Below are 23,638 nucleotides of genomic sequence, written 5' to 3'. Positions count from 1 at the left end.
GTGACTTGCATATCCACATGCAGATATACGTACGGGTGTCCTAACTCTCTCACTTTCCTGTGCCACCCCTGATTGAGTTATACTCCATTTTTCAGGTGAGAAATTTTGTTGTCTTTGCAAAGAGACGAGCTTGGGCAATGTCATTGCAATGTACGGTCGACGTTTTAGACATTTATAATGTTAAGTAATTGTCTGTAACTTTTCTGGACCTGATTAACGCAACGCGAGCATATATATATCAATGTTTGTGTGGAGAACGGAGTTGGGGGAGAGTGATATTTTCATCTGGTTGAACGTTTCTCCTTCTAGGGCTCTAAGTGATGAAGAGCTTAGATCAGAAAACTTTGCGCAACGATTGCCTAACGTAGTCAATGTATTAAGTCCGTCAGTTCATGCCAAAAATATGATCAATTTCACCAACTCGGAACGGCGCGGCGAACAAGAAGTGTCAGTGTATGGGGATCGTTATGTTATATCAAACCCTTCTAAAACTTGTATGAGTTTTGAACCTCAACTCACCATGTATGACGAAGAAACGTTCTAGGTTAGCTATCTTTAAAAGTTACTAGCTTTCGAGGGATTGAGAAAAATGGACTGCATAGATATTATGTGCCTAAATGCAACACATACAGCAACTCTCATTTATGGACGCTACATGTAACTTCGAATATATAATTCGAAGGTCATTGCTCGCGCTGCGACACATATAGATCTGTTGATAGTAACATTTACATGGCATACTTTCATTTTATGCAAGAAAAAACGCTGTGCAGAGGATCATATCTATTCATTATTGACGTTGGGAATACATTTTGCAGTTTAGAATTTTCGCCGTGCATTTGTCCATTTCCTCATGCCCGAGGCATTTCGTGGTATTGTGTGTTCTCAAGCTTGTGGCTGAACTATAGTTAAAGAATGTAAGCTCCATCGAGATGTAATCATTAGATACTTTTCGGTGAAGACATCAAGATATCGGAAAAATAAGACTTTTCTTCTACAAGTTTGTAGTATGACATAAGTAGAAATTGAACCTGTGCATAGCAGTGTTAGTCTAAAGATATACTTAGATTTCACGTTTTGATATTTGAGTTTTCACTTGAGTCTAAACGATCAACTTAAGGACAGCAAAATAACTGAGTAATGAGAAGAGGGTAGTTTTACTCTTGGCGTTGGAAAAGCAGTGGGATAGCCACGGTACATGTCTTTATTTCTTCTGAGAAGGAATGATGTTGTGATTGGGACCTGTAGCTAGAAATTGACTTATAGACGATGCATGCGAGCTCAACTTTGATGTAATTGAGGTGAATTTCTTGGTTTAGACATCAAAATGTGGATCGTTTTCTCGGTAGAAGGACAAAGGCTGGTGACAATTTCCACACGTTACCACTCGAGAAACCACGGTGACTTTGATTACTGTGTTCCCGTTCGGCGGCCTGCACAAGTTCCTTCTTGTGGTCCTTTCAACGGTTGGTTTTCTTGTAGTTTGTTACTTTGCTCACAAATGTGATGTGGCTTCTTTATTGAGATAAGACAAGGAAGCTAGAATTATTATATGATCATCGTTACAAGGTAACGTTCATCCGCTCATGTAATGTAAAAGATTCAATTTTAGCCATTAGACGCATGCCTATATGAAATAATTGGGCTAGCGCTTGTGCTGCAGCCCCTCTCCTTAACATATCTGACAGCCCAACTAGGGTCTGACTTTCGGAAAGATTATAGATATTGAATACTCCAGCAATTAGGACTGAAGTGACTTGAATACAGAACAGATACCACATAAATGCTTTTGGACACTCCGCACTGACCGCCCATTCTCACTTCTAATAACCTTTGGGTACGATTAGCTTCCATTTCCAAATCAGACAGATGTGACAAATCTGCGCGTCGTTAAGTTTACACGCTTTCATTTGACGGCAGGAAAAGACATGGACACTGCGCAAATAATTACCCTGGGCAAGTCGCAAAGGAAGTGTTCCTACTGTGACCTGTCCAGCAGCTTGAATGGTGGATTGACCCCCATAACCACATAAATTCATAAAAGGGTTAGAGCGTCTGCCATCCCAGAACAATGGGCAAGGACAGATTACCATGATAATACTGGTAAAGAAATTCAAGCATTTTTTGTACTGGTTTTCATAGGAACATTGTCAAATCATGCAGATAACTGTAAGAAAGTTACAGAATTCAAGGAGGTTTCAATCAGATAAGATCCCTTGGATGATCAAGACGCTACTATCTACAACTTTCAGGTTTTGAAATCAGCCTTGTTCAAATTTTCAAATCAACCTTGTCAATGTAGTGTCAGATTATCTAACTATATCCACATTTCCAACTTGCAAAATGTCTTTCCCACATTAGCTTTGGTAGTTGTGTGTCTAGAACTATGACTTGTAATTTTGGTTTCTACTTGTAGTCTAAGAAACCAGTATATACTGGGGCTCTGTAGAAATGTACACATAACTGCCACTGCCAGTCAATGTCTCAAACTAAAGCACAAGCCATTGTTGTCATTACTTTATTTCTGGGCTAAGTATCTTCTTGATGTGTAGCCATACTTTAATTTCTGATATTTGTTGTTATTTCAAACATAAGTTGAAGAGTAACTGGTAAACTGTCTCAGCCAGGCCTCCACTGATGTGCACTGCACGGCTGCCAGCAGCCACTGAATCCTATAGTTTACATTATCCAGCCTTTATATAGTTTTACTGGGGTCTTTAATCGTGTATTTGTCCTATGTCGGAGGTATTTTGTGCCTCTGTAAATGTAATTGCTGTATCCCCTATATGATAAAGCGAGTGTATGTCTTAGTCAAGTGGTTAGAATTTGACACGTGGCAGATGTTGTGTAAATGACAGGAGTTTCCTCGAGAAATTACCTTACTTGAAATACCCAATAGGCTGCCATTGTTACCTTTACTAAACCTCAAGTCAAATTGTCGTTTATTGGAAAGCTTGCTATCGTTCATTTTCACAAAGAGTTAGTGGTTAGATATGTCTCGTAGAATTACTATATTTATATTTTCCGTTCAAAATTTCATTCTATTTTGCTTTCGCATAATGTGATAAAAGAGGGGGCGTTGTAAGATATGGTTTTCTTTTGTGAGCCACCGCTGTTACGTTTTAACTTTAGTGACGTGGAGAGTTGGTTGATACTGTCTGACTTTGAATTTTCATTCCATCCATCAGCCTATCCATCCACGACTTCTCGGGCTATGTTGGAAACATACACAGCTACTCGCTCAAAAATAAATGGCACCCAAAAGATAACCTTCTTGTCGAGGGAAACGATAGATATTTGCGAGAAATGCAATATCATGTGGAGTGAGCATTTCAAGTTATATGTAATGCAGAATTACGTGAATTTGGTTGGCACGAGTTCTTTAAATTTTGTCCCGGTGTAGTCATTATGATAGTATTATTGATGTTGGGCCCATGTAACCAATATTCTATAGGTTCCACAAAATACATTCTCCACCGGGTATCTGTATCTATATAGCCGGTATAACCGCCATTAGGCGTTACACACCAGCTTCGAGTAAATTTATATGCAAATTATGCAATCATATTTAGGTCCACTTGTTTTGCAACCCTCCAGTAACATCATGATGATGCAGTCGTGGTGGCTGCACATCCTCTTGCTGCTGTTGTCTTCAACAGCACACTGGACAACTGCGCAAGACTTCTGTAGAGCTTTCGGATGCTGCGCTAACGAGGACGATTCCTGCACTGTGGATATGGATGGCGGAGGAGTCTGTTATTGTGACCATTTCTGTGCCCTAAGAGGAGACTGCTGCCCGGATTTCAACGACTACTGTGGTAAAAATTTGCATATACATTTACTAACTGAAATATGTTGGTGCGCCAAAAATAAGAAATTTATCCAGTTGATTGAGTAACTATTTTTGTTTGTTTTTTTGCGTATCTTATCACCTGGATGTCTAACCTTCATCAAGATATATGTAGGCGGTTAACATATAACGTTATAACGCACGAAAGTCATAGGTATGACAACAAGTCAGGACGGTGATTGTCATGCCAACTGTACGATTTGAATCTACCGCCACAGAACTTGTGATTTGTGCCAGGAAACATACAATAGAGGTATAGATTTTCGTCAGGAGTTATTTACAATCGCAGAACACAGTAGATATTCTTCTGTGTACGTCAGCGAGGCGGCTACATATATATACTGTGCTGAATGGTTGAGGAATACTTGCATGTTGACACTGTATAAGTTGTATTACAATGTTTGTTCGGTCGGCGTAAATTTGCGCTTAAATGACTGTTAAATTCAAAGCCTACTATAGTGCGTCTACTGCTGTTCACCTGAGGGTTTTAAAAAGGAACGATCATTTTCACATATTTTGTAGATTGTACCCTGAACTTCTTAAACATACCCGAGTTTTGCCTAACTTATGCATCGGTGCGTGACAGCCATGAACTTTGATACATGTATGTGATATGTAATTAGTAGGTCAAGTCCTTAGGCATGTTGTCTTCATGTTAGGTATACATTGCGTGCTAATTTCAAATACAAGTATTATCCGAGTTGGTGACAAGAGGACGTTGAGGCGTACTTTAGTTGTAGTAACTGTTGTTACGTCGCTTAGATGAGTAATTCCGTACCTACTACAAAAATCAAATAAGAATCTCCATGTTCAAAAACATAATGCCAATCAAATTCTATTCAACTAATTCTGTTTCCTGCCTATTTCTAGACGAAGATGAGTGCGCCAGAGTCCCCCCTGCTTGCCATGCAGATGCAACCTGTACAAACACCATAGGCTCCTACCAGTGCTCCTGCAATCCTGGATTTGCAGGAAATGGCATCCAGTGCATCGGTGAGTGGAAAAACTGTGCAAATTGTTAACTTTGTTGAGGTTGAAAATTGATCTTTAGATGTGCACATTGATATCACTCTCAGTATAGTTTGATATCATTCAGATTGATATCATTTCAGAAGTGAAAGGCCAAAAAAGAACTTATCAACTTTGAGGGAAACAATATACCTTATGCCTTATATAACATGCCTTATGTGATGAGCTGTCACACCTGCTTTTCATTGGCTAGGTTTCAAATGTTTACCACAATTGCTAGGCAGCCATTTAACAAGTCTTTTTAAACACGTTTTCAGATGAAAACCAAGGACCTTGTGTGACTTATACACCAATCAATGAGCCACAGCGAAGTACTGCCTTTGTTCCTGGTGCATCAGATGATCTGATTTGTGACAACCTACTGTCCCCTGGCTGGTACCGGTTTGTCGCCAACACGGGAGGGAGGATGCCGGAGACATGTGTCGACCAATTTCATTGCGGTACTCAGGTGAGTCGAATTGTAAAGACTGTAAAAGGATTCAAACTGGTTATGTGAGTTTGTTTTGATGCTGATAATGCCCATGCTGGATTTAGTCAAATTTCACTTAGTACTCAATTTGGCAAAACATACTTCAAAATACGTTCCAAAGAATTTAATGGTGCAAGTGACATTAGTATTCATGGCCTGTTTTCAAATGCCCACTAAATATTTTGCATAACTGGATGGCATCACAGAACCTTAGAAATAATGTCCCAAATTGTGATGGAAAGTTAAAAATAGAGTCTTAGATGTTAGTGCCTGGGGGCAACCGGCAACATCTGAAACAAGTAAGTCCATCTAAGCAGTTTTCATTAAAATAAAATACACCTGCCAATTTAAACTTGTTTTCAAAAGCTTAGATAGTCAGTGTGTCAATTAGTGCTGTTTGTAGATACCCACATAGTACTTTGACAGTGTGTGAGCAGATACCCTGTTGGAAAGTCAGTTGTCATGAAAACATCAAGGTGGGATACAATGAGGTGTAAAGTTATGTTGATGAAGGTTAGAAATCCATGTGAATGACTGTTTCAAAATTTATCCAGTTGCTTGAGTAACTATTTTTGAGGTGTAAAGTTGTATTTGAAAGTTCAAACGTATTGAATGCCAGGTCCCGATCTGGCTGAACGGAGCTCATCCCACTGATTACAACGCCGTGACCCTTGACGGCTGCATGAACTACGGAGTTCCCGACGACTGCTGCACCATAACAGTCCAGATCCAGGTGCAGAAATGCACAGGACCTAACGCGGATCCAGATTTTTTCATCTACAACCTGCAGCCAGCTATTGGATGCAGCCTTGCCTATTGTGCAGGTATTGTGAAGTCATGATTTACATATATCAAGTCACATTAAAAAGCCTCATCCACTTGTTTTTCAGGAAGCTAAAATTTTACATTGTATAGTAATGCATATCTCTTAAGGCTTCATGACATGTGTATTTGAATTTCTGAACCCTAAACAGGTCTTTTTTCAGGCGCTAAGGTGGAGCGATAAAATAAACACCACTTTGAACCAGGGCAGTCAGGTCAGGTATAGACGGTTAGAGGTAGAGATTATAGCAGTGCAGCAGTACTATATGTTTGGAGATCGAGGCAAAGTACAGCTCTCTAATTGAGTTCTACAAATTATGTTCAAATTGTATATCAGAATGATATGATTATACACAAGCAACTAATATGCAGAGAGCAAAGACATGACAAACTCTATATTCAAGGTTTGTGACAAACCTAATGCCTTTTGCTCTTTAGTATCCACTGATTACAGTAAGGCCTTCGATAGAGTCTGCCACACAGTCGCCATCCGTCGTCTACTTGACATTGGCCTGCGTCCCTCGCTGGTTAGATGGGTCGCTGAGTTTCTCTCTAACAGACACCAGGCTGTCTTTTGTCTTTTGTCTTTTTATTTCGCACAGGTAAAAGAATTTTACATACATGTGACAGGTCAATACACATAGTGCCGGGGAAGGTAGAGACCAATGTGGTCTATAATATTCCATCCCCATTTTTCAAACAGAATAAATTACAATGATAAATTAAGATAGAGAAAAAAATGACAACTTAATATCGTAACAAATAACAAAATCAATAACTAATAATAACAATAACAAAAAACAAGAACTAAATTATTATATATAAAGAAACAATTACCTAACTGAACACAGAAAAATTACCAACTAAATAAGAAAGGAAACAATTCGATAAATAATAACGATGCAAATAACGACAAGCATATATAACAACACAAGTCAATAACACAAAAAATGCACCCAGACATGCAGGATATAAATGAAAAACCAAAGAATAGAAGGTTAAGCAAAGGATTGATTGTTTAAAATGGAGCTTTTTAACATGTTTTTGAATCTCAGTAGTGATTTGCAGCCATGGCTGTGCGATACCATGGTGCGCTCTCGGACATGGTACCTGTCACGTGTGGTCTACCACAGGGAACGTTGCTCGGACCCTTGATATTTACTGCCTACATCAACAGTGCGGCGCAGCAGGCTGTCTCAACCCGCTGGAAGTTCGTCGATGACTTAAACATGCTGGAAGTCCGGAAGTCACCTGTTTGTCCCTCTCACTTGCAACAAGATCTGTCTGACTTAGACAACTGGTCAAAGGAAAGTCACATGATGCTTCACCCTGGAAAGTGCAAAGTTATGTACATTCATTTCAGTAAAACCCCATTCATCCCACGCCCGCTCACTGTGAACAATGTCAACCTCCAGGAAGTCTCGTCTATGAGGATCCTGGGTATCCATCTTCAATCAAACCTGAAGTGGGACATTCATGTCAACTCTATATATCACAAAGCCAGCAAACGGCTATACCTTTTGTGCAAACTTAAACATTTCCAACTCCCTGTTGATGACCTTGTTACTGTTTATATCACCTACATCCGACCTGTTGTTGAGTATGCTGCACCCGTTTGGCAGTCTGGACTCCCTGCTAGTCTCAGTAACAAGCTCGAGAAAGTGCAGCGTCGAGCATTGAGAATCATTCTCGGTACCGACTTCACCTCTTACTCTGGAGCATGTGAGCGACTCGATCTGCCAACTCTCCAAACACGCCGCCGAGAACTGACCGTGAAGTTTGCCCAGACACTCGAACATTCCAAACTGTACAGACATTTCCTGCCCCCTTCAAGATTGGAAGTGAGTGGCAGAAAGACCAGGTCATCTCACAGACTGAACAGCATGCTATGTAGAACTGAGAGATATCACTCAAGTGCAATTCCATACATGATACGGTTGTTAAACAACATGTAATCTGATATATTGTCAATTCCAGCCCATTCTTTGATGTCCTACTTTCGTCAATACTTTGAAATTCTGTTTGTCAAATTTTAAATGTTCTATATATCGTGTAAGTAACATAAGCTTTATTGAAGCTATTTTAACCTGTTAAAAGTGAGTAATTTATATGTAAGTCATCTTAATATTTTAATACGAAGGTCGTCTATTGTAACGATAACCCACGCAATTCAGCCTGTGGCTGCCATGTGGTTTCGCTGTTTGTTTGAACCGAATAAACCATTATTAAAGATGTAACAGCACATACAACTTTATATTCCAAGGAACTTTCCCCTCACAAAAGAGACTCAGAGAAACTTGTCCTATAAGGGTACAATGTAGTCGACAATCTTACATATTGATCAGCTAATATTCCTACTTTAGAGGCTTGACTGTTTTGAAGGTGTAAATCTACTTGAGTGCAAGTGTAAGTATGTGTCGGATTATCAACGTCAAGTCTTGAACGATATATTTCTTTCAGGTTCATATTTGTCTCAACACCAACTACTGTATACTCTCCTCGCCGTCTGTCGACACATCCTTTTCTTGATATGATTCACTGCTAACGTCTTCAAAAGAGAGGAACAATTGCTAAATAAATCTACTCAGTTTTGTTATTTTCTTATCATGTCACCACCTGCTCGTACTGTGAATTTTCTAATCGGTCCAGCAACCAATACCCACCCCTGGTGTAAACCGATACAAAATGCTTGGAGTCCAGAGGTAAAAATAACCATGACAAAAAATATGCATTATACAAATTTCAAACTTGAATTTCAGCTTATCAGCTTTAAGCCTATTGATAATGAGAAGTGGGTAAGGGCTTTATTGAGCTCAGTCCTTTCGCGATCACTGCTGTAATGGACCAGAATGTTCCAATATATATACATATATAGATAGATATATTGGCATAAAAATGTGTCACTCCTTTCTCATCACCCACAGGGACAGGACAACCGTGCCCTGGTGACCAAGTCTGGGTGGAGGCACATGGATGTGTCGGTATGACAGCTGATCACACTAAATATCTAATTTCTGAGCAGATGTGTTATCTAACAAATTAGTGACCGTCCTAATTGATATCTGATTATTGAAGGTGTTTGTATGTGCATTGAGAAATGAACCTTGGTTGCCAAAACAATTTGTTTGTTACCTTTGATACTTGGTTGCCTGTTGAAGTGAAAAAATTATGGCTTGTAACAGTGTGGTTCAAGCGCCACTTACTGACCAGTCTAACTGGTTTGGACATTTTAGCCTAGTGGTGTGTGTGGTTTGTGCGCTGACGGGTCGAGTTAGAAATCAATTAGAAAACTGACATATAGTAGTAGAAGTCTGTAACCTTAGTGTCCTTTTAAGAGTATTATTACTTAGCATCATAGCAATAATTCGCGCACTGCAAATACCTCGTATATGAAGTGATTCTGAAATGAAGCTGATTTGATTCTTATCAATATTTTCTCCAAGACCCTGTTCCTCAGATAACTCAAGACCCTGTTCTTCATCCACCGGAGATTGATTTGAACAAGGCCAGAGTTACTTTCACGTGTGAGGTAAAGTACGCCGAGAATTACGATGATGGTGCTCGCTTCGATGTGAAGTTCCTTGTCAACGGAAACCGGTATCCTGAGATCGACGCTGAGACAGCGGCGCCACTCACCGGGGCTCAGAAAACTATCCAGTTGGATGCCAAGTACCTTGGAGAGTTTCTGCCCAACCCATTTAACATCAACACAGGGTGGCGCTCAAAAATGGGACATATGGTATGATTTCATTTAGATGTTCTTGGGAAAATGTCACAAGCTCTCTTGACTGAATTATCTTCTTTGTCCTCTGTAACGTTATGTGATAATCAAGTTCTCTAGAACTGACTTACCTAGTTTTACATGTAGGACTAGTCTTCTGGGATCAGGGAGGTGAAGGGAGAGGTACAATCCGGATAGGAGTTGACATTTTATGAGAGATCGATGCATCTATGATTTTTGTACTTGATTGTTGTAATTAGAGAAATTGTAACATGGATATGACGGCAAATGGAGGTTCCGTGCTTGTGGGAGGGCCAAAACTTGATCAACGTTAAGAACCCATCACCCTTATTGAAAAGAGTAGGTGTTCATTCCAGTTCCAATTTGTACGCGTCAATATAGTTTGTACTCTTCAGTACAAACCTGTTGTGTAACACCATGACTGGCATTTACCGGGTATACAATACAAACAAACAAAATTTGGGATGGTTTACGTCTGCAAAGATTGATTGTAAAAGGAGGAAGATGGAGTGAAATATGCTATATTTGCTCTCATGTGTTGCCTTGCTTGGTTCACTTCTAATGTTATACCTGTGGTTAGCTGGATAGAAACATATCTAAATGAAAATATGTCAATTTCAACTTTAAGATGGCAACTTAATTGCATGTTTCAGGTATCCTGTGTAGTGCAATCGTTCTGGGAAAGTCACCCTGACGTCCTGAGTGAAGAATTCCACAGTAATGGGTACTGGGCTGGCATTCAGGTGGGTTCCATCAGGTTTCATGCTTGATTTTTTTTTTGCATGCAAGCAGAAACTAACTCCTTTTTACCTCCAAGAACAAATGAAGGTATTGGTGTGTGTAGGGGGGTGCTTTGCGTGTTTGAATGGGTGTGTATCTGTTTGTATTTGTTTTCGCATATTTGTGGTCAGCAATAACTGATAGATGGGTAGATATATGAATGGATAGATGGATTGTCATGATATTTGGTAAGTGGATAGTTTTGGACAAACTATGGTCGAGGTGGAATATGCCACTCTGGTGTATGAACTTAGTAGTACCGAGGTAACACAACGCACGGTACCTTCTGTCCCGGACATTCCATGGTCTTGATGTTTTGATAGGAGATAGGTTTTGACGTAAGAAAGTAGTTGTGTAGGTTTAGGCCCCTAGCAGTGGCGTTTTTGTTAAAATCTTTCAGAAGATAACTCAACAAAGGAACAACTGATTTCCATGCATATTCGGCATGTAGGTAGCTTAGACAAAGATGTACGCAATTTGATGCAAATTCTGCAAATCATGACTTGCATAATCAATGAGAAATTGTACAAATCCAGTGTTTCACATGATTAACAGATATCAATTATGGAGGTAAGAGCCTAATTTGCATAATCAATGCGAAAGTGCCATAATTCATGTAAGTGGTAAATGATAGGCATCTCAGAATTGTGACATGTGTGAGTTAGTGAAAGGTGTACATGATTTGTTTGATTAGAATACTTCATGGAGACAGAAGGTCTCCAAAGTCTTGTTCTAATATGACTAATGGTCAAACTTTTGGGTTACTAACCAATCTTAACGAAAAGAAACATTTGACATCAGTTGTACAAACAACCACTGTATTTCTATCTCCTAGGCTGAGAAAATACGCCTCATTTTGTCGGAAGACAGGAACCAGGAAGTCTAAAGAGAAAAATTTGACATCAGCTTAGACTAAGCACAAGAAGCTGTATAACCAGATACCTTATGTCATATCCCCTAGGCTGAGGAAACACACCTCATCTTGCCGGCAGACAGGAGCCAGAACGTGTCCCTGAGGCTTTACTCCACCATGCCATTTGTCTGCAGCGACAATCAAGATAGACATTCCACCTGTAAAATAAGCTTTGGCTTGAAGATTGATGAAGGGGTAGGGATAGCAAACAATGATGGAGATGTGTGTAAGATTTCCATCAATGCTGAAGACTGGGACCCTACCACCCACCGCGCTTGGTCTGAAGAACGTGAACTCCTGCCTGCACAGAACGGACAAGACACAGATGGCATTTTTGCATTGGAATTCAAACCAATAGATGCCACAGTTTTCTTCAATACTGCTCTACAACCACCCTCTTTTGTGCCACATGTCTTCAGCGGGTACTCTCCTGAGGGTATTCAGGTAAAGACATTTATATCTTTGGTTCGTACAGTTACATCCTGGTTGTAGCAGCGCTGACATCCATCCATTACAAACATATGCCTTGGTTTTTATAACCTTTGTGTAAACCAGTATCCAATAAAGATCTATTTCCTGATGATTATGTAAGTGTCATAATTGACACAGGAAACAATACAAATGTTATGTAAACGTATGCAAAAGCACTCTATTTGCCATTTAATATTGTAGACCACCTGCAAACAAATTCACAGTTAACCTAAGAATCTTAGCTAGCTAGGTATATGTGTTTGACCTGATTTTTTTTATAATGTGATTTACATAAAAAGTAATGACAAACTATCTACTTAGGTCCGAGTCCGTGGTGTAGCAACAGGCACCTGTTCGGGAACTGGCGGTCTTCATTATACAACATTTGACGAAAAGTAGGTTTACCTTTTGTGACAGTTAATGGTGGAATAACAATGTGGAATACTGAGTATTCGAGGCATCAATGTGGGTAATACAAATTTTCTATATGAATGATAATCACAGGCATTAATTTGATTATAACATCAGTAAACAGGATTTTTTTCTCTGTCTACAGGTATTATCACATTTATACAGTTGGTGAATTCGTCGTTTCCAAAAGTACGATTGGAACCTTTGAAGTAAGTTGGCGACATAGATGTTATATTTCAACTGATTTTCTTATAACGCCACATCAAATATATTTTGGGTGGCATGATGGCATCCTCTGCAGACTCCAAATCTAATCCGAGCGGGCGAAAAACTAAAGTGAGCAATAAGCCTAAATTCTCAATTTTAGAAAGCATGAATAAGGCAACAAGATAAATCGATAAAACATTGTATGGCAACCAAAAAGACTCTTATCACGTATACGGTGTTCTTATTACGTGTCAATGGTGTCTACATCATTATCTTCGCCAAGAAGATTTTGTTTTGGGTAGCATTTTTATGTGTGTGTATACATGTGTGTGTGTATGTATGTATGTAATTGAACAGCATAACTCGAGAAGGCTTGGATGGATTATCTTGGTAGGTGGGTAGGTATTGATGAGACCTGGAAATAATTAGATTTTGGGTCCCCTAGTGGCTTGTTACGGTACTGCAGCGGAACTTCCTGTTTTGATATCTCGTGCTCTGGACATGCTATGGTCCTGATGTTTTAGTGGTAGGTAGCTCTTTGGACAGAGTGTAAGCGGTTTTGGTCCCCTACCGTCTTTTTTGAACTGCAGGAGCAGATTTTGCTTCAGACTTTGGTCTGAAATAGCTTAAGAAGTTGATATATGGTCATGATTTTGGTGTAGATAGCTTGAGTGATGATTTACGTGATTAGATACTTATTTTGCAAATCTGTATCTGATTTGCATGATTAATGAGGAAAGTTTATTTCCGCCGCATTTCATAATAGGACTCTCAAACATGTGACATATGTAACTGCAGCGCTCGTGAGTGCGACTTGCACACAATATGTATGCGACCAGTTTTTATCTTCGCCGAGTACTTGTACTCGGAGAGGATTATGTTTTCGGTTGAAAAATCTGTTGGGTGGGTCTGAATGTATGCCAGGAGCATAACTCAAGAAAACTTCAATGAATCTTTATGATTTTTAGTAGGTGTGTAGTGGTTGTGTAAAGGAAGGTCAAGTTCGAAAATGGTTTACCTTGCGTTTTTCAATAGTACTGCAGCGGACTTAGCATTTTTTTGTGTTTGTATCTAGGCAAAAAAGTGACGGAAACGTTGATAAATCTTCATGATTTTTTGCAGGTGTGTAGATGTTGTAAAAAGGGAGGTCAAGTTCAAAAATGGTTCTCCTGGCACTTTTCGTCGGTACTGCAGCGGGCTTTGTGTGGATGTGAATTTTCTTGTGGACAACATAACTCAAGAAGCTGTTAATGGATCCTTATGATATTTAGTGGATGGGTAGGATTTACCAAAAGGAAGGTCAAGTTCGATAATGGGCCTTCTAGCGGGTACCAAAGGTACTGCAGCAGAGCTTCAAAATTTAGGGGCATATTTTCTGAAAGTGCTATGGTCATGATTTTTTGTGTGGTAGATAGTTCATGCCACAGAAAGTAAGTTCTGTAAATTTTGGCCCCCTAGCGGCTTGTTAAGAACCGCAGTGGGTGTTTTTGTTTTGACATTCGGACATGAATAACTTCAGAATGGGTCGACAGATCGTCGTGATGTTTGGTATGTAGAGAGCTCGGATGGTGCTTTACATAATCAATGACTAATTATGCAAATAAGGAGCTAATTTGCATAATTAGTAAGGAAAGTTTGTTTACCCACTGCCTTTCAATGGGACATGGGACAGTTTCAGGTCATGTAAACAAATAGCCTTGCACAAACGTACATGTAGGTTAAATAAATAAACTATTCTCCAAGCAGAGGTGTGGGTCCTGCTGGTTTTTGACGCGTTCAGTTTAAGCATTTTTGTTCAACATGGCGACATAACGAAATAGGGACAAAATAGAAAGCCTGACTAGAAACACCTAAAAACGTGCCAGATTTATTCTATTCATATGTATTGACTGTACTATTTCATCATCACTTTCAACTTTCAACACTGCCATATCGAACCTTTGTGGCCCATATAATATCATCATACTCATATTTTTTCATGACCAGTTATAACATATATCAGCACACTCTACACATATACTAGTCCTGTACCACCAAATGATTTTTAACCCTATCTTAACTGGACTCATTCACCCAATCATAACGTCCAAATGGTATGGTGCATGATCAAATTTGCAGGGGGTGATAAGCACGTAAATATAAATCATTTTCCATAATAAGCCTTGATTATTTGGCGAAGATAATGTGTTTGTGGAACTCTAGTTTGATAATGCGACTAGATTCAAAATCACGGTCGCACGGTGCGACTATCAAAAATTAAGACCTGCACCTAGATAATAGGTGCAGAACTAAGCGGTAAGCTGAAAAATAAACATTAGGTATTCAAACGCTACCGCGAAAATCGCCGGTGAATTTTCCATCTTGTTCCCACACCCGCGGTACAAAAAATGTCCGTTCCAAGTAGGTATTCCAACGACGCTACCGCGAAAATCGGCTAACTACCGCATGGCGATCGGTAAATTTTCTACCATCTTCCTACACTCGCGATACAAAAAATATTCGTTTCTACAGGCAAAGTCACCCAGGAAAATAAAGAATATAACTTTCTCTTTCTTGTGATGTGTTTGTTTATCTTGTAAAATGTTTCAAACGCCAGAAATTTACCGATGAAAACGGCGCGGCGTAGCGCGCGCAGCCGTGATTCAAAACATGGCCAATTTCACTTCCGCCTGCGTCTTAGACCGCAGCAGAATGAGCCGATTACGAGCTTTAAATTGGTACCTGGAACAAAGGGAAAATTTATTTTTTGAGCATTAAAATTTGATTGTAACGAACTCTTTTATGATAAAAATTATCACCTGAATTTTTCTTCTTCTTGTTCTTGGTGTCAAAATGACGGCAAGAAACAGGGCTACGTTTTGATGTGATCGACATGTTTATATCATGCACACCGGCGAGGCGGCAAGATCCTTTTCGCGATGGAGGTGGCCCTGTGATTGGATGGTCGCGCCGCGCGGGCCTGACGCGCGAAATTTGGACTAGATATTTGACTGGGCTGGCACAAACAGATCATTTTTGATACTATTGAGCAAGAATTTCAACGTTAGAATATTAAAGCATTTTTGATTGTTTGTAGACAGAGGGTGGGGGTGAAAAAAAATGCCAGTAAAAATGTTTTTAGGGTTGAACTTAATGCCAGCAGTGAAGTTTAAAATCATGGAATGGGACTTAATTTGTTTTGGTCATGAAACCAATAGCTAAGTAACAGAGTTATCTATTTATTTATCATTCAAGGATATGTGAATCATTACTTGCCTTGTTCCAAGTAAAAAAATACCATTGTGTATTTTTCAACCTGTTGAACTTGAGGCACCGTGGCCCCCGGATAGGGGCCAGCCGGGGAACCTATGCCCAATTTTTCTAAAATCCCTCTACACAGATATCATTTCCCCAAGAACTAACTAGATTATATACCACACATTGCCAGTTGTTCTGCACCATCAATGTAGGCTTTATATTTTATGATCTATTCAAATACTTTATTCCATGTTGTTAACATTGATTAATAGGAGTATTACTTGGTATGGCCAAGACTTTTCTTGTTCTTCCAACTTTTCAACTTTTTGTAGTGGTGCTCCTAGATTTTTGCTGGTGCCCCTAACTTTTTTGGGTTAGGGGCACAGTGCTCCTAGACCTAAAAGTTAGTCTGGAGCCCTGAACTGAGGAAGAGAGAACTATCCAAATACTAGAAAATACTATAACTCAAGATGGGGTTGACGTATTATCATGATGCTTGATATCTTAAGTGATAGCTTAAGTGATACTCTGGATGATTAGACCATGATTATGCAAATCAGATTCTAATTTGCATAATTGATGAGGCAATCCAAAAAACCTGCTGCGTTCCATGATATGACTATTCAAATGTGACATTTGTAACTGTAATGTTGACAGATATGCAAAAAATATGCAAATGAAGACCTAATTTGCATAATCAATGAGAACCTACTATAATTCCATACTGGTTAATGATTGCAATTTTATACTTGTGGCATTTGGAAGTTATGTGAATGTGAACATCGTTGAATTAAATCATGCTAATAAAGACCTCATTTGCATAACTGATTATCATTGTTAGCATAAACTTCTTTATTAAGCTCAAATTTTGGACAACTTCTGTTATCAAGATGATCAAGTGGTATGGTTTATAATCAATAGAAACACCCATGATACATCAATCACAAAGGTTAAAAATCATTTGGCGAAGCTATGAGGTCGTGGAACTCTAGTTAAATAGAATAACATCAGCATTTCTATTACAAAGGGCATTGAGCAATAACAGGGCACATCTACATTCATGTTTGTAGTATTACTTTTAAAACACGTTCCAGTCGGCAAAGACGTTGCCGCCTTACCTAATGCTACCTTCATACTAACATAGTTTATCCGCGCAGAATGATCAGCAGGCGTCAGGAATAAAAAACAGAAATGTGCATATGCAAATACTCATTTTCGGCATATAGCACGTTTTGCGATAGAATTGATAGAATAAGACATATCTTCCCATTGTTGTCCATCGCTGTAGGGTAACAATCTTTATTGTTGTTGTTGTTTTTCAAAATCAATCATCCGTAAAATAGACTTGCTGTGACCTAAAGGATACTGTATTACTGAACAGATGACATATTTACATTTTGTATGATAAAATGCTTTCATACTTTGAACAAATTGTGTTATTATCTTGTTTGGGTGTAGAATAGAGGTGTAAAAGATGATATAACTTAAGGCAATGAGAATACTATTTGCCTAATCAGTGAGAAACATTTATGGTACGTCACTCTAAAAGGTTAACATCATTGGGTGAAGGTATGAGGTCGTGAAACTCTAGTTATCCTGTATACTTAAGTTGCATTTGCCAGTATATATCTGCCTCGTGATTATTACGATTCTTACTGGTTGACCCTTCTTCATCCGATGGAAGAATACTGTTTTTATACTGTTAACAGGTTACAGACTTACAGCCCATTGTAAACGGATCAGTATCACATAGTACATATGCCTGAACCTTTTAAAGGGGCTACACAATTGATATCAAAGTCATGAAATTCAATGCAATTTCTTTTATGCTGTATGTATTAGGTGCAGATGCGCACGTTCAGCTGTTTGAGTGTTTTCTGCCAATGTGGTGTTGCAGTCCGAGAGGGAAACGATGCGATCATCATAGACCGATGTCATGTGCCCTGGGGGAGCACTGCTAGTCCAAGAATTTCGCAATGGACATCAGGAATAAACCCTTTGTCACCTGGAGTCACCGTCCACAGGAACCCTAATGGACTAGAATTTACGGTGGGTGTTAGCATTAATGATCTTACACAATCTAACATTACAAAGGTGCATATATCAAGAATTGAATGATAAGGATATTCCCAGATAAATCCATTACGTGGGGATGGTAGCGCATTGTAGCTTTATTCATATAGTGATTTTAGATATCTACATTTATGTGCTCAAATGACGGTGTTAAAACAAGTTGCACAACTTGAGTGCACAACTTTGTCTCCATCTTACCAATAGGCCATACCGATCTGTCTCCAGGCCCAGGAGAATATGATTATTGCTACATATAGATGTCATGATATTTTAGGTTTTGGGGTTACACACCAAAAATACCTTATCAGGGAAGATCATGTCCTCACGATGTGTATTTCTAGTGTATTTATTTGGTGACCTGTGATTTATTTCTCACGAACATTGTCTGAAAGATTGCCATACCATGCAGCAACGTTTGAAAGTTTATATTACAGATCACCATGCCTTCCGGAAATTCAGTCAAAGCTCAACTAAATTATTGGGGCATGAACGTCTATCTATATGCCGTTGAGAGCCTCAAATACAACACTGTAGGACTGTGTGGTGTTTGGGATGACAATCCAGGGAACGACTTCACTAAGAGAGATGGGACCATAACAAATGAGGGTAGCATTCCCACCATCTTTAGAGATGATTGGAGGTAATCTATACTTAAGTCTACCATGGAAAACAAAAAGTATTGACATTGTCCACCTGCCTGTTTCTGTTCTCGAAACTTTACTGATTTGATTCTTTTCTTTTTTTTTGCTTTCGCCAAGTTTTGTTGTTATCATCATCTATATATCGATTTTCACAGAATTCCTAGAGAAACTAGTCTTTTTAATTTGGTGGCGCTTCCTGATGACCCAAACCCACCTCTCCAATTCTGTACATGTGCTGATGCGGAGACCATCAGGTGTGGAGGGCAAGCAGTTGAAAATGGTGTGGATTAAGTCAATTCTTTATTAGGCAATAACGGTCTACAAGGTAAAAAGCGCAGATGGAATTGATGAAAGTAATCCGTTCTACACCGATGACATAGACTACAAACGCAATACTATGTACATGTAGTTCACTATGGAAGTGGCCACTACACTATTGAACCACTATCCGAAACAGTGATAACTGAAGAAGATGCAGAGAATAACTGTAGAATGACTATCCGGCAGTCAATCATACTTAGCAGATATCTGTGAGGATCTGGGAATTCAGATATTTGAAGCCATTGAAGATTGTATGTTGGTTGCACATGTTATCTATTTTCTTTTAAACATTTGTCGCTCAAACTCTTGGTAGACTAAGTGAAACTAGTATTGAATGAACAGGTCCTAACTTATTCATTTGGGACAGCCATCATTGTCTCATACCGATGCTCAGAATTGAATGTAGATTGGAGTCATGGAGAAAGTAATGTACTGCATTGTATTGTATTGCATTGCATTGCATTGTATTGTATTGTATTCTATTGTATTGTATTTACATCAGATCCAACTCCCCGCCTTGACGAGGCTACCACTGTGCTGCCTACTCTGCCACCGCGAACCGTGCGTAGCAGCAGAAGTGAGCCAAGTGTCACAAGAACCGCGACGATGAGCAGCACGACCGTAAGCCAGGGAATCGCAGCCGTGGCGACAAGAACCTCAGCTGCACCCACTGACTCGGATGGAACTCCTATCAACACACTGATGGGCCAGTATGTTAGCGCAGGAGAAAGCACCTCCACGAGGCCTGAAGAGAACAGTAGGACAGCTGATGAAAACACAACAACGATGAACCAGAGGACAAGGACGGGCAGACGAGATGAACAACAATCAGCCGCACCAACAGGCAAGAGGACTGTAACAGTCGCTGATGCAACTGAGAGGCCAGGTAAAGTATATCTTTTCAGTAGATCATCTACTTAACAAATGACTGTATCAAGTGACTGTATCAAGTTACCATTGTATTGCAATTTGCACTGAGAAAGTGGTATTAACACATGTATCATGAAGATACATTTATATAGCTTCTATCGGAACGTTAATTTTTGCAGAAAGAAAATGGGATGCTCACAATAGTATACATGCATTATTTTCAGTTAGGTGACCATTGGAACACCACGTGACTCGGGTTGTTAGGGGTGATATGGCTTGGAGAATAAATGTCAACAATATATGGTATCTCATGAAGTCTCTTACTGAATTGGTGTGATACCCAATCTGTCTTTATCAGCAGGAAAAGTTTCCCTGCAGTGATATACATGTATGATTATCTGCTTATTGAATACAAAAACATCGTCTCATCCGTTAGGGAGCAGTCCGATGAAGTGTTACTAGACAGTAAATGATTCTGGCGCGTTAGAGAATAACGGATGTTCCCGGTAAAAGCCAGGTGTTGGTTTTCCTATTCGACAAATATGCCTGATGCGTCAATGTTGGAGAACCGCCGGAAGGGGTATTACTACATAGTGAATGGTTTTCAATTGGTATTGAGGAGCACGCATCGTCGCGTGAAATTTGAACAACATGTCGCATAATTTCCTCCAGGTGCAGACTTAGAATTCGTGGTTTTTCCAAACAAATGCTGAAACGTCATTGTATATCATTTCAAGATGTACTTAATCCTTTTGTCCAAACACCTCATGTATGAAACACAGAACGGTCTGTTCTGTTATAGCATAGCGAACGTTAAGTAACAAAATGCTGTCATATAGCAAACTACGAATGCATGAAATATATTGGTATTTGGTATTCTATTTCTACTTGTCTTAGGCGCAACGTCTGTTACAGCCATCATCATCGGTGCCACATGTGGTGGACTCATCCTTGTCCTGGTGACATCTATCATCATCTGTGTGCTGTGTCGGAGAAGGTATCATGATTGGATTTACATTTAGTCCAAAACTTCTCAATTTCCATATTAACAGTTGTGTTGTTAACGTAGTGTTATTAATAGTAGTGTTATGCGTCTAGCTTAACTCACAGTAAACAAAAACACAACGGTTCATTGTTATCCAGACATATCTAATCATGTTCCAATTGATCGCCTCCAGCAGATGACAATAAAGATGAGTCAAAGACGATATCACGGATTGGTTAATTGATCGCTCTTTTTGTAATGTGCTATTGTTTGATTTGCTTGTAATCATCAAATGTTGTATTTGAGCCACGAAGCAGAAGGTACATTGCCATGACGATTATTCTTTATCAAAGTTGCAAGAAGGCATGGCGGTTAACAAAATGAATATGTCGTTTTCAATTAGGAAACCCTTGCAGAAGACCAATGAAGTGACTGCAGGTGGGGATGTCGCCCTGGGAAACCTGCAGGAAACTGATGGAAGCGTATATGACGTTATAGCAGACACTACAGGGTAAGAGATTTCTCATGGATTGGATCTTTACCATACAACCGGCAGACTAAACAGTCGGTTAGGCGTCAGAAGGATGACGACTGAGACACAACGATTTACCGGTTTCGACCTTTTATTCAAAGGTCTTCATCAGAATGACAAAGAGTGGTGCCGCACTTCCTTTTATAGCCTCTAGTTGAAATTTACATTCAAAAACACAACCATATATTTGTTTCAACACTAAAACGCATGTTCAAATTGATACAGTTCTTCCCTTTATGTCTCCACATTATAAGAGCCATATTGTCATATCAATGGATCCGAATTGTCGATATTAAATATGAGATGGTCTGATTCGATCCTCAGATCACAAGACCCTCCACATCAACATGCAACGCTGTCCTCGTCTTCACGTCCATTGCAACTGACAGGCAGTGTCAACATAGGTCGTGGGTTCAACGACCAGCAGGGCGTTAGAAGGCCAGGAGCTGCCCCTCCATCGACTGAAGATCATACGTACCAGAGCCTCGGTCCTACTGCACCTGAGAACAACCATGACTATCAAAGTCTTACTACACGCGGGCATGACTACGAAAACTTGGGGTTCGTGCCAAACCGCCAGTAAGCCAGGAGCTGCCCCTCCACCGACTGAAGATCATACGTACCAGAGCCTCGGTCCTACTGCACTTGAGAACAACCATGAGTATCAAAGTCTTACTACACGCGGGCATGACTACGAAAATTTGGGATTCGTGTCTAACCATCAGTCCGCCAGTAAGCCAGGAGCTGCCCCTCCACCGACTGAAGATCATACGTACCTGAGCCTCGGTCCTGCTGATTCTGAGTACAGCCATGAATATTTAAGTCTTACTCCACTCGGACATGACTAAAAAAACGTTGGGTTCGTGTCTGAATAGTGACATGCATTTTCTGCGACATACAAAATACCAAGGAGGTTTTAACCTCCTTGCAATCACATATTGTCAACGTTTTAATCGATTTCTGAGTAATATGAGCATAATCCAATCCAGAAAGATTTTTTATTGCTGTCAATACTCTCCCTAACCATCACAATGCATTGATGAATACATATGAAAACAGTCGTCTGTATGATGTGCCGTTGAAAATGCGATAGTTTATAGGTCTGGTTCGACAGGGCGCGAGGAAGACTTTTTCTTCATGATTTGATGATTTCTATAACTGATCATCACAAAAAGTACGCGTTGCTGTAGAGTAGAAGAATGTGTAAACCTGGCTACGATTATATAACTTACGGTATTGATATTAAACACTCTTTGTTCTTTAACTGCCATCGCAATTCCCAGCTTTTATATAACGTAAGTAGATTAATGATGGGGTGGATTAGGAAATGGATTTTGTTGTAATGAGAGGATAATAGCACAACTGTGATAGCCATAACAACGTTCATTCATCATTGAATGATAAAAATACATGTAAATAAAACTTGCACTCTGGATAAGGTTATTCCTTTTTCATTCGTTCATAATTAATCATGTCTACGATATGGCGTGACTGTATCAAGTCCTAGGTGCAAAATTTGATCAAAACTTTATCAGTAACAGATAAAATAGATATGTATCAGTTTTTCCCATCGTTTTGAATTGCTGTTTTAATACATGTAGTTATGGGATAATGTTATGCTATGACCATAATGAGATAATTCTCAATGACATGGTACTTTTGTATTCTGTTTCACATTTTGTTTATATTAAGTAACAGTTAAGTTCTTAAGTTTATTATAATATCGTTATATACTAACTTGTTATTCTTAATGACATGGCACTTTTGTATTCTTGTTCAATTTTGTTTAAGTAACAGTTGAGTTCTTAGTTTATTACAATATCATTATGTACTAACTCGTAATGCCTTATCATTATTATTATCATCTCCTTTCCTTGTATACTTGCAATTAGCCTTCGGGCATGAATTTGCAATAAACTTATTATTATGCAAATCAAGTTCTAATATCAGAGTGACTGCGTAGGAAAAGTAAGTCTTGGCAAAGTAGACTCTATACAATATATCAATGGGAAAATGACAACAATTCTAATATTTTCTATAAAAAAGTTTTGTGTTTGCCTGCTATTCTTCCGTACGAATAGAAAATACTCATGTACTACTTAGAGCAAAAGCACATGTGTCTGCGAATTCATGGGATTTATTGAATACGTCCCATACATCGGTTTAAGTCCAATTGGATGAACAGAGTCAAAATCTGACCGGTTCCTCCAGCACATCCGTCCGCCGCGCTGTGATGATAGCCGCCAACTTTATAACAGGCTCTTGGTAGTACCGTGACATCAGTA

General features: G+C 39.3%; 1 protein-coding gene across 1 annotated transcript; it reads left to right on the top strand.

Annotated features, from left to right (window-relative positions):
- LOC136428683 (von Willebrand factor D and EGF domain-containing protein-like) lies at window positions 1-23,290 on the top strand. The gene is made up of 18 exons (XM_066418388.1): window positions 1-95; window positions 3,598-3,818; window positions 4,721-4,843; window positions 5,137-5,327; window positions 5,968-6,172; window positions 9,095-9,151; window positions 9,614-9,909; window positions 10,566-10,655; window positions 11,654-12,049; window positions 12,398-12,471; window positions 12,633-12,696; window positions 17,774-17,980; window positions 18,439-18,644; window positions 18,801-18,925; window positions 19,469-19,852; window positions 20,734-20,833; window positions 21,225-21,332; window positions 21,678-23,290. Exons 2-18 carry the CDS (start codon window positions 3,605-3,607, stop codon window positions 21,934-21,936), a joined length of 3,099 nt encoding a protein of 1,032 aa, XP_066274485.1. The 5' UTR covers window positions 1-95; window positions 3,598-3,604; the 3' UTR covers window positions 21,937-23,290.
- Window positions 23,291-23,638: the final 348 nt, after the last annotated feature.

The sequence above is a fragment of the Branchiostoma lanceolatum genome, chromosome 2 (genome assembly GCF_035083965.1).
Source record: "Branchiostoma lanceolatum isolate klBraLanc5 chromosome 2, klBraLanc5.hap2, whole genome shotgun sequence".
Classification (NCBI taxonomy): Eukaryota; Metazoa; Chordata; class Leptocardii; order Amphioxiformes; family Branchiostomatidae; genus Branchiostoma; species Branchiostoma lanceolatum.
This window is presented reverse-complemented; position numbering and strand designations above follow the sequence as displayed.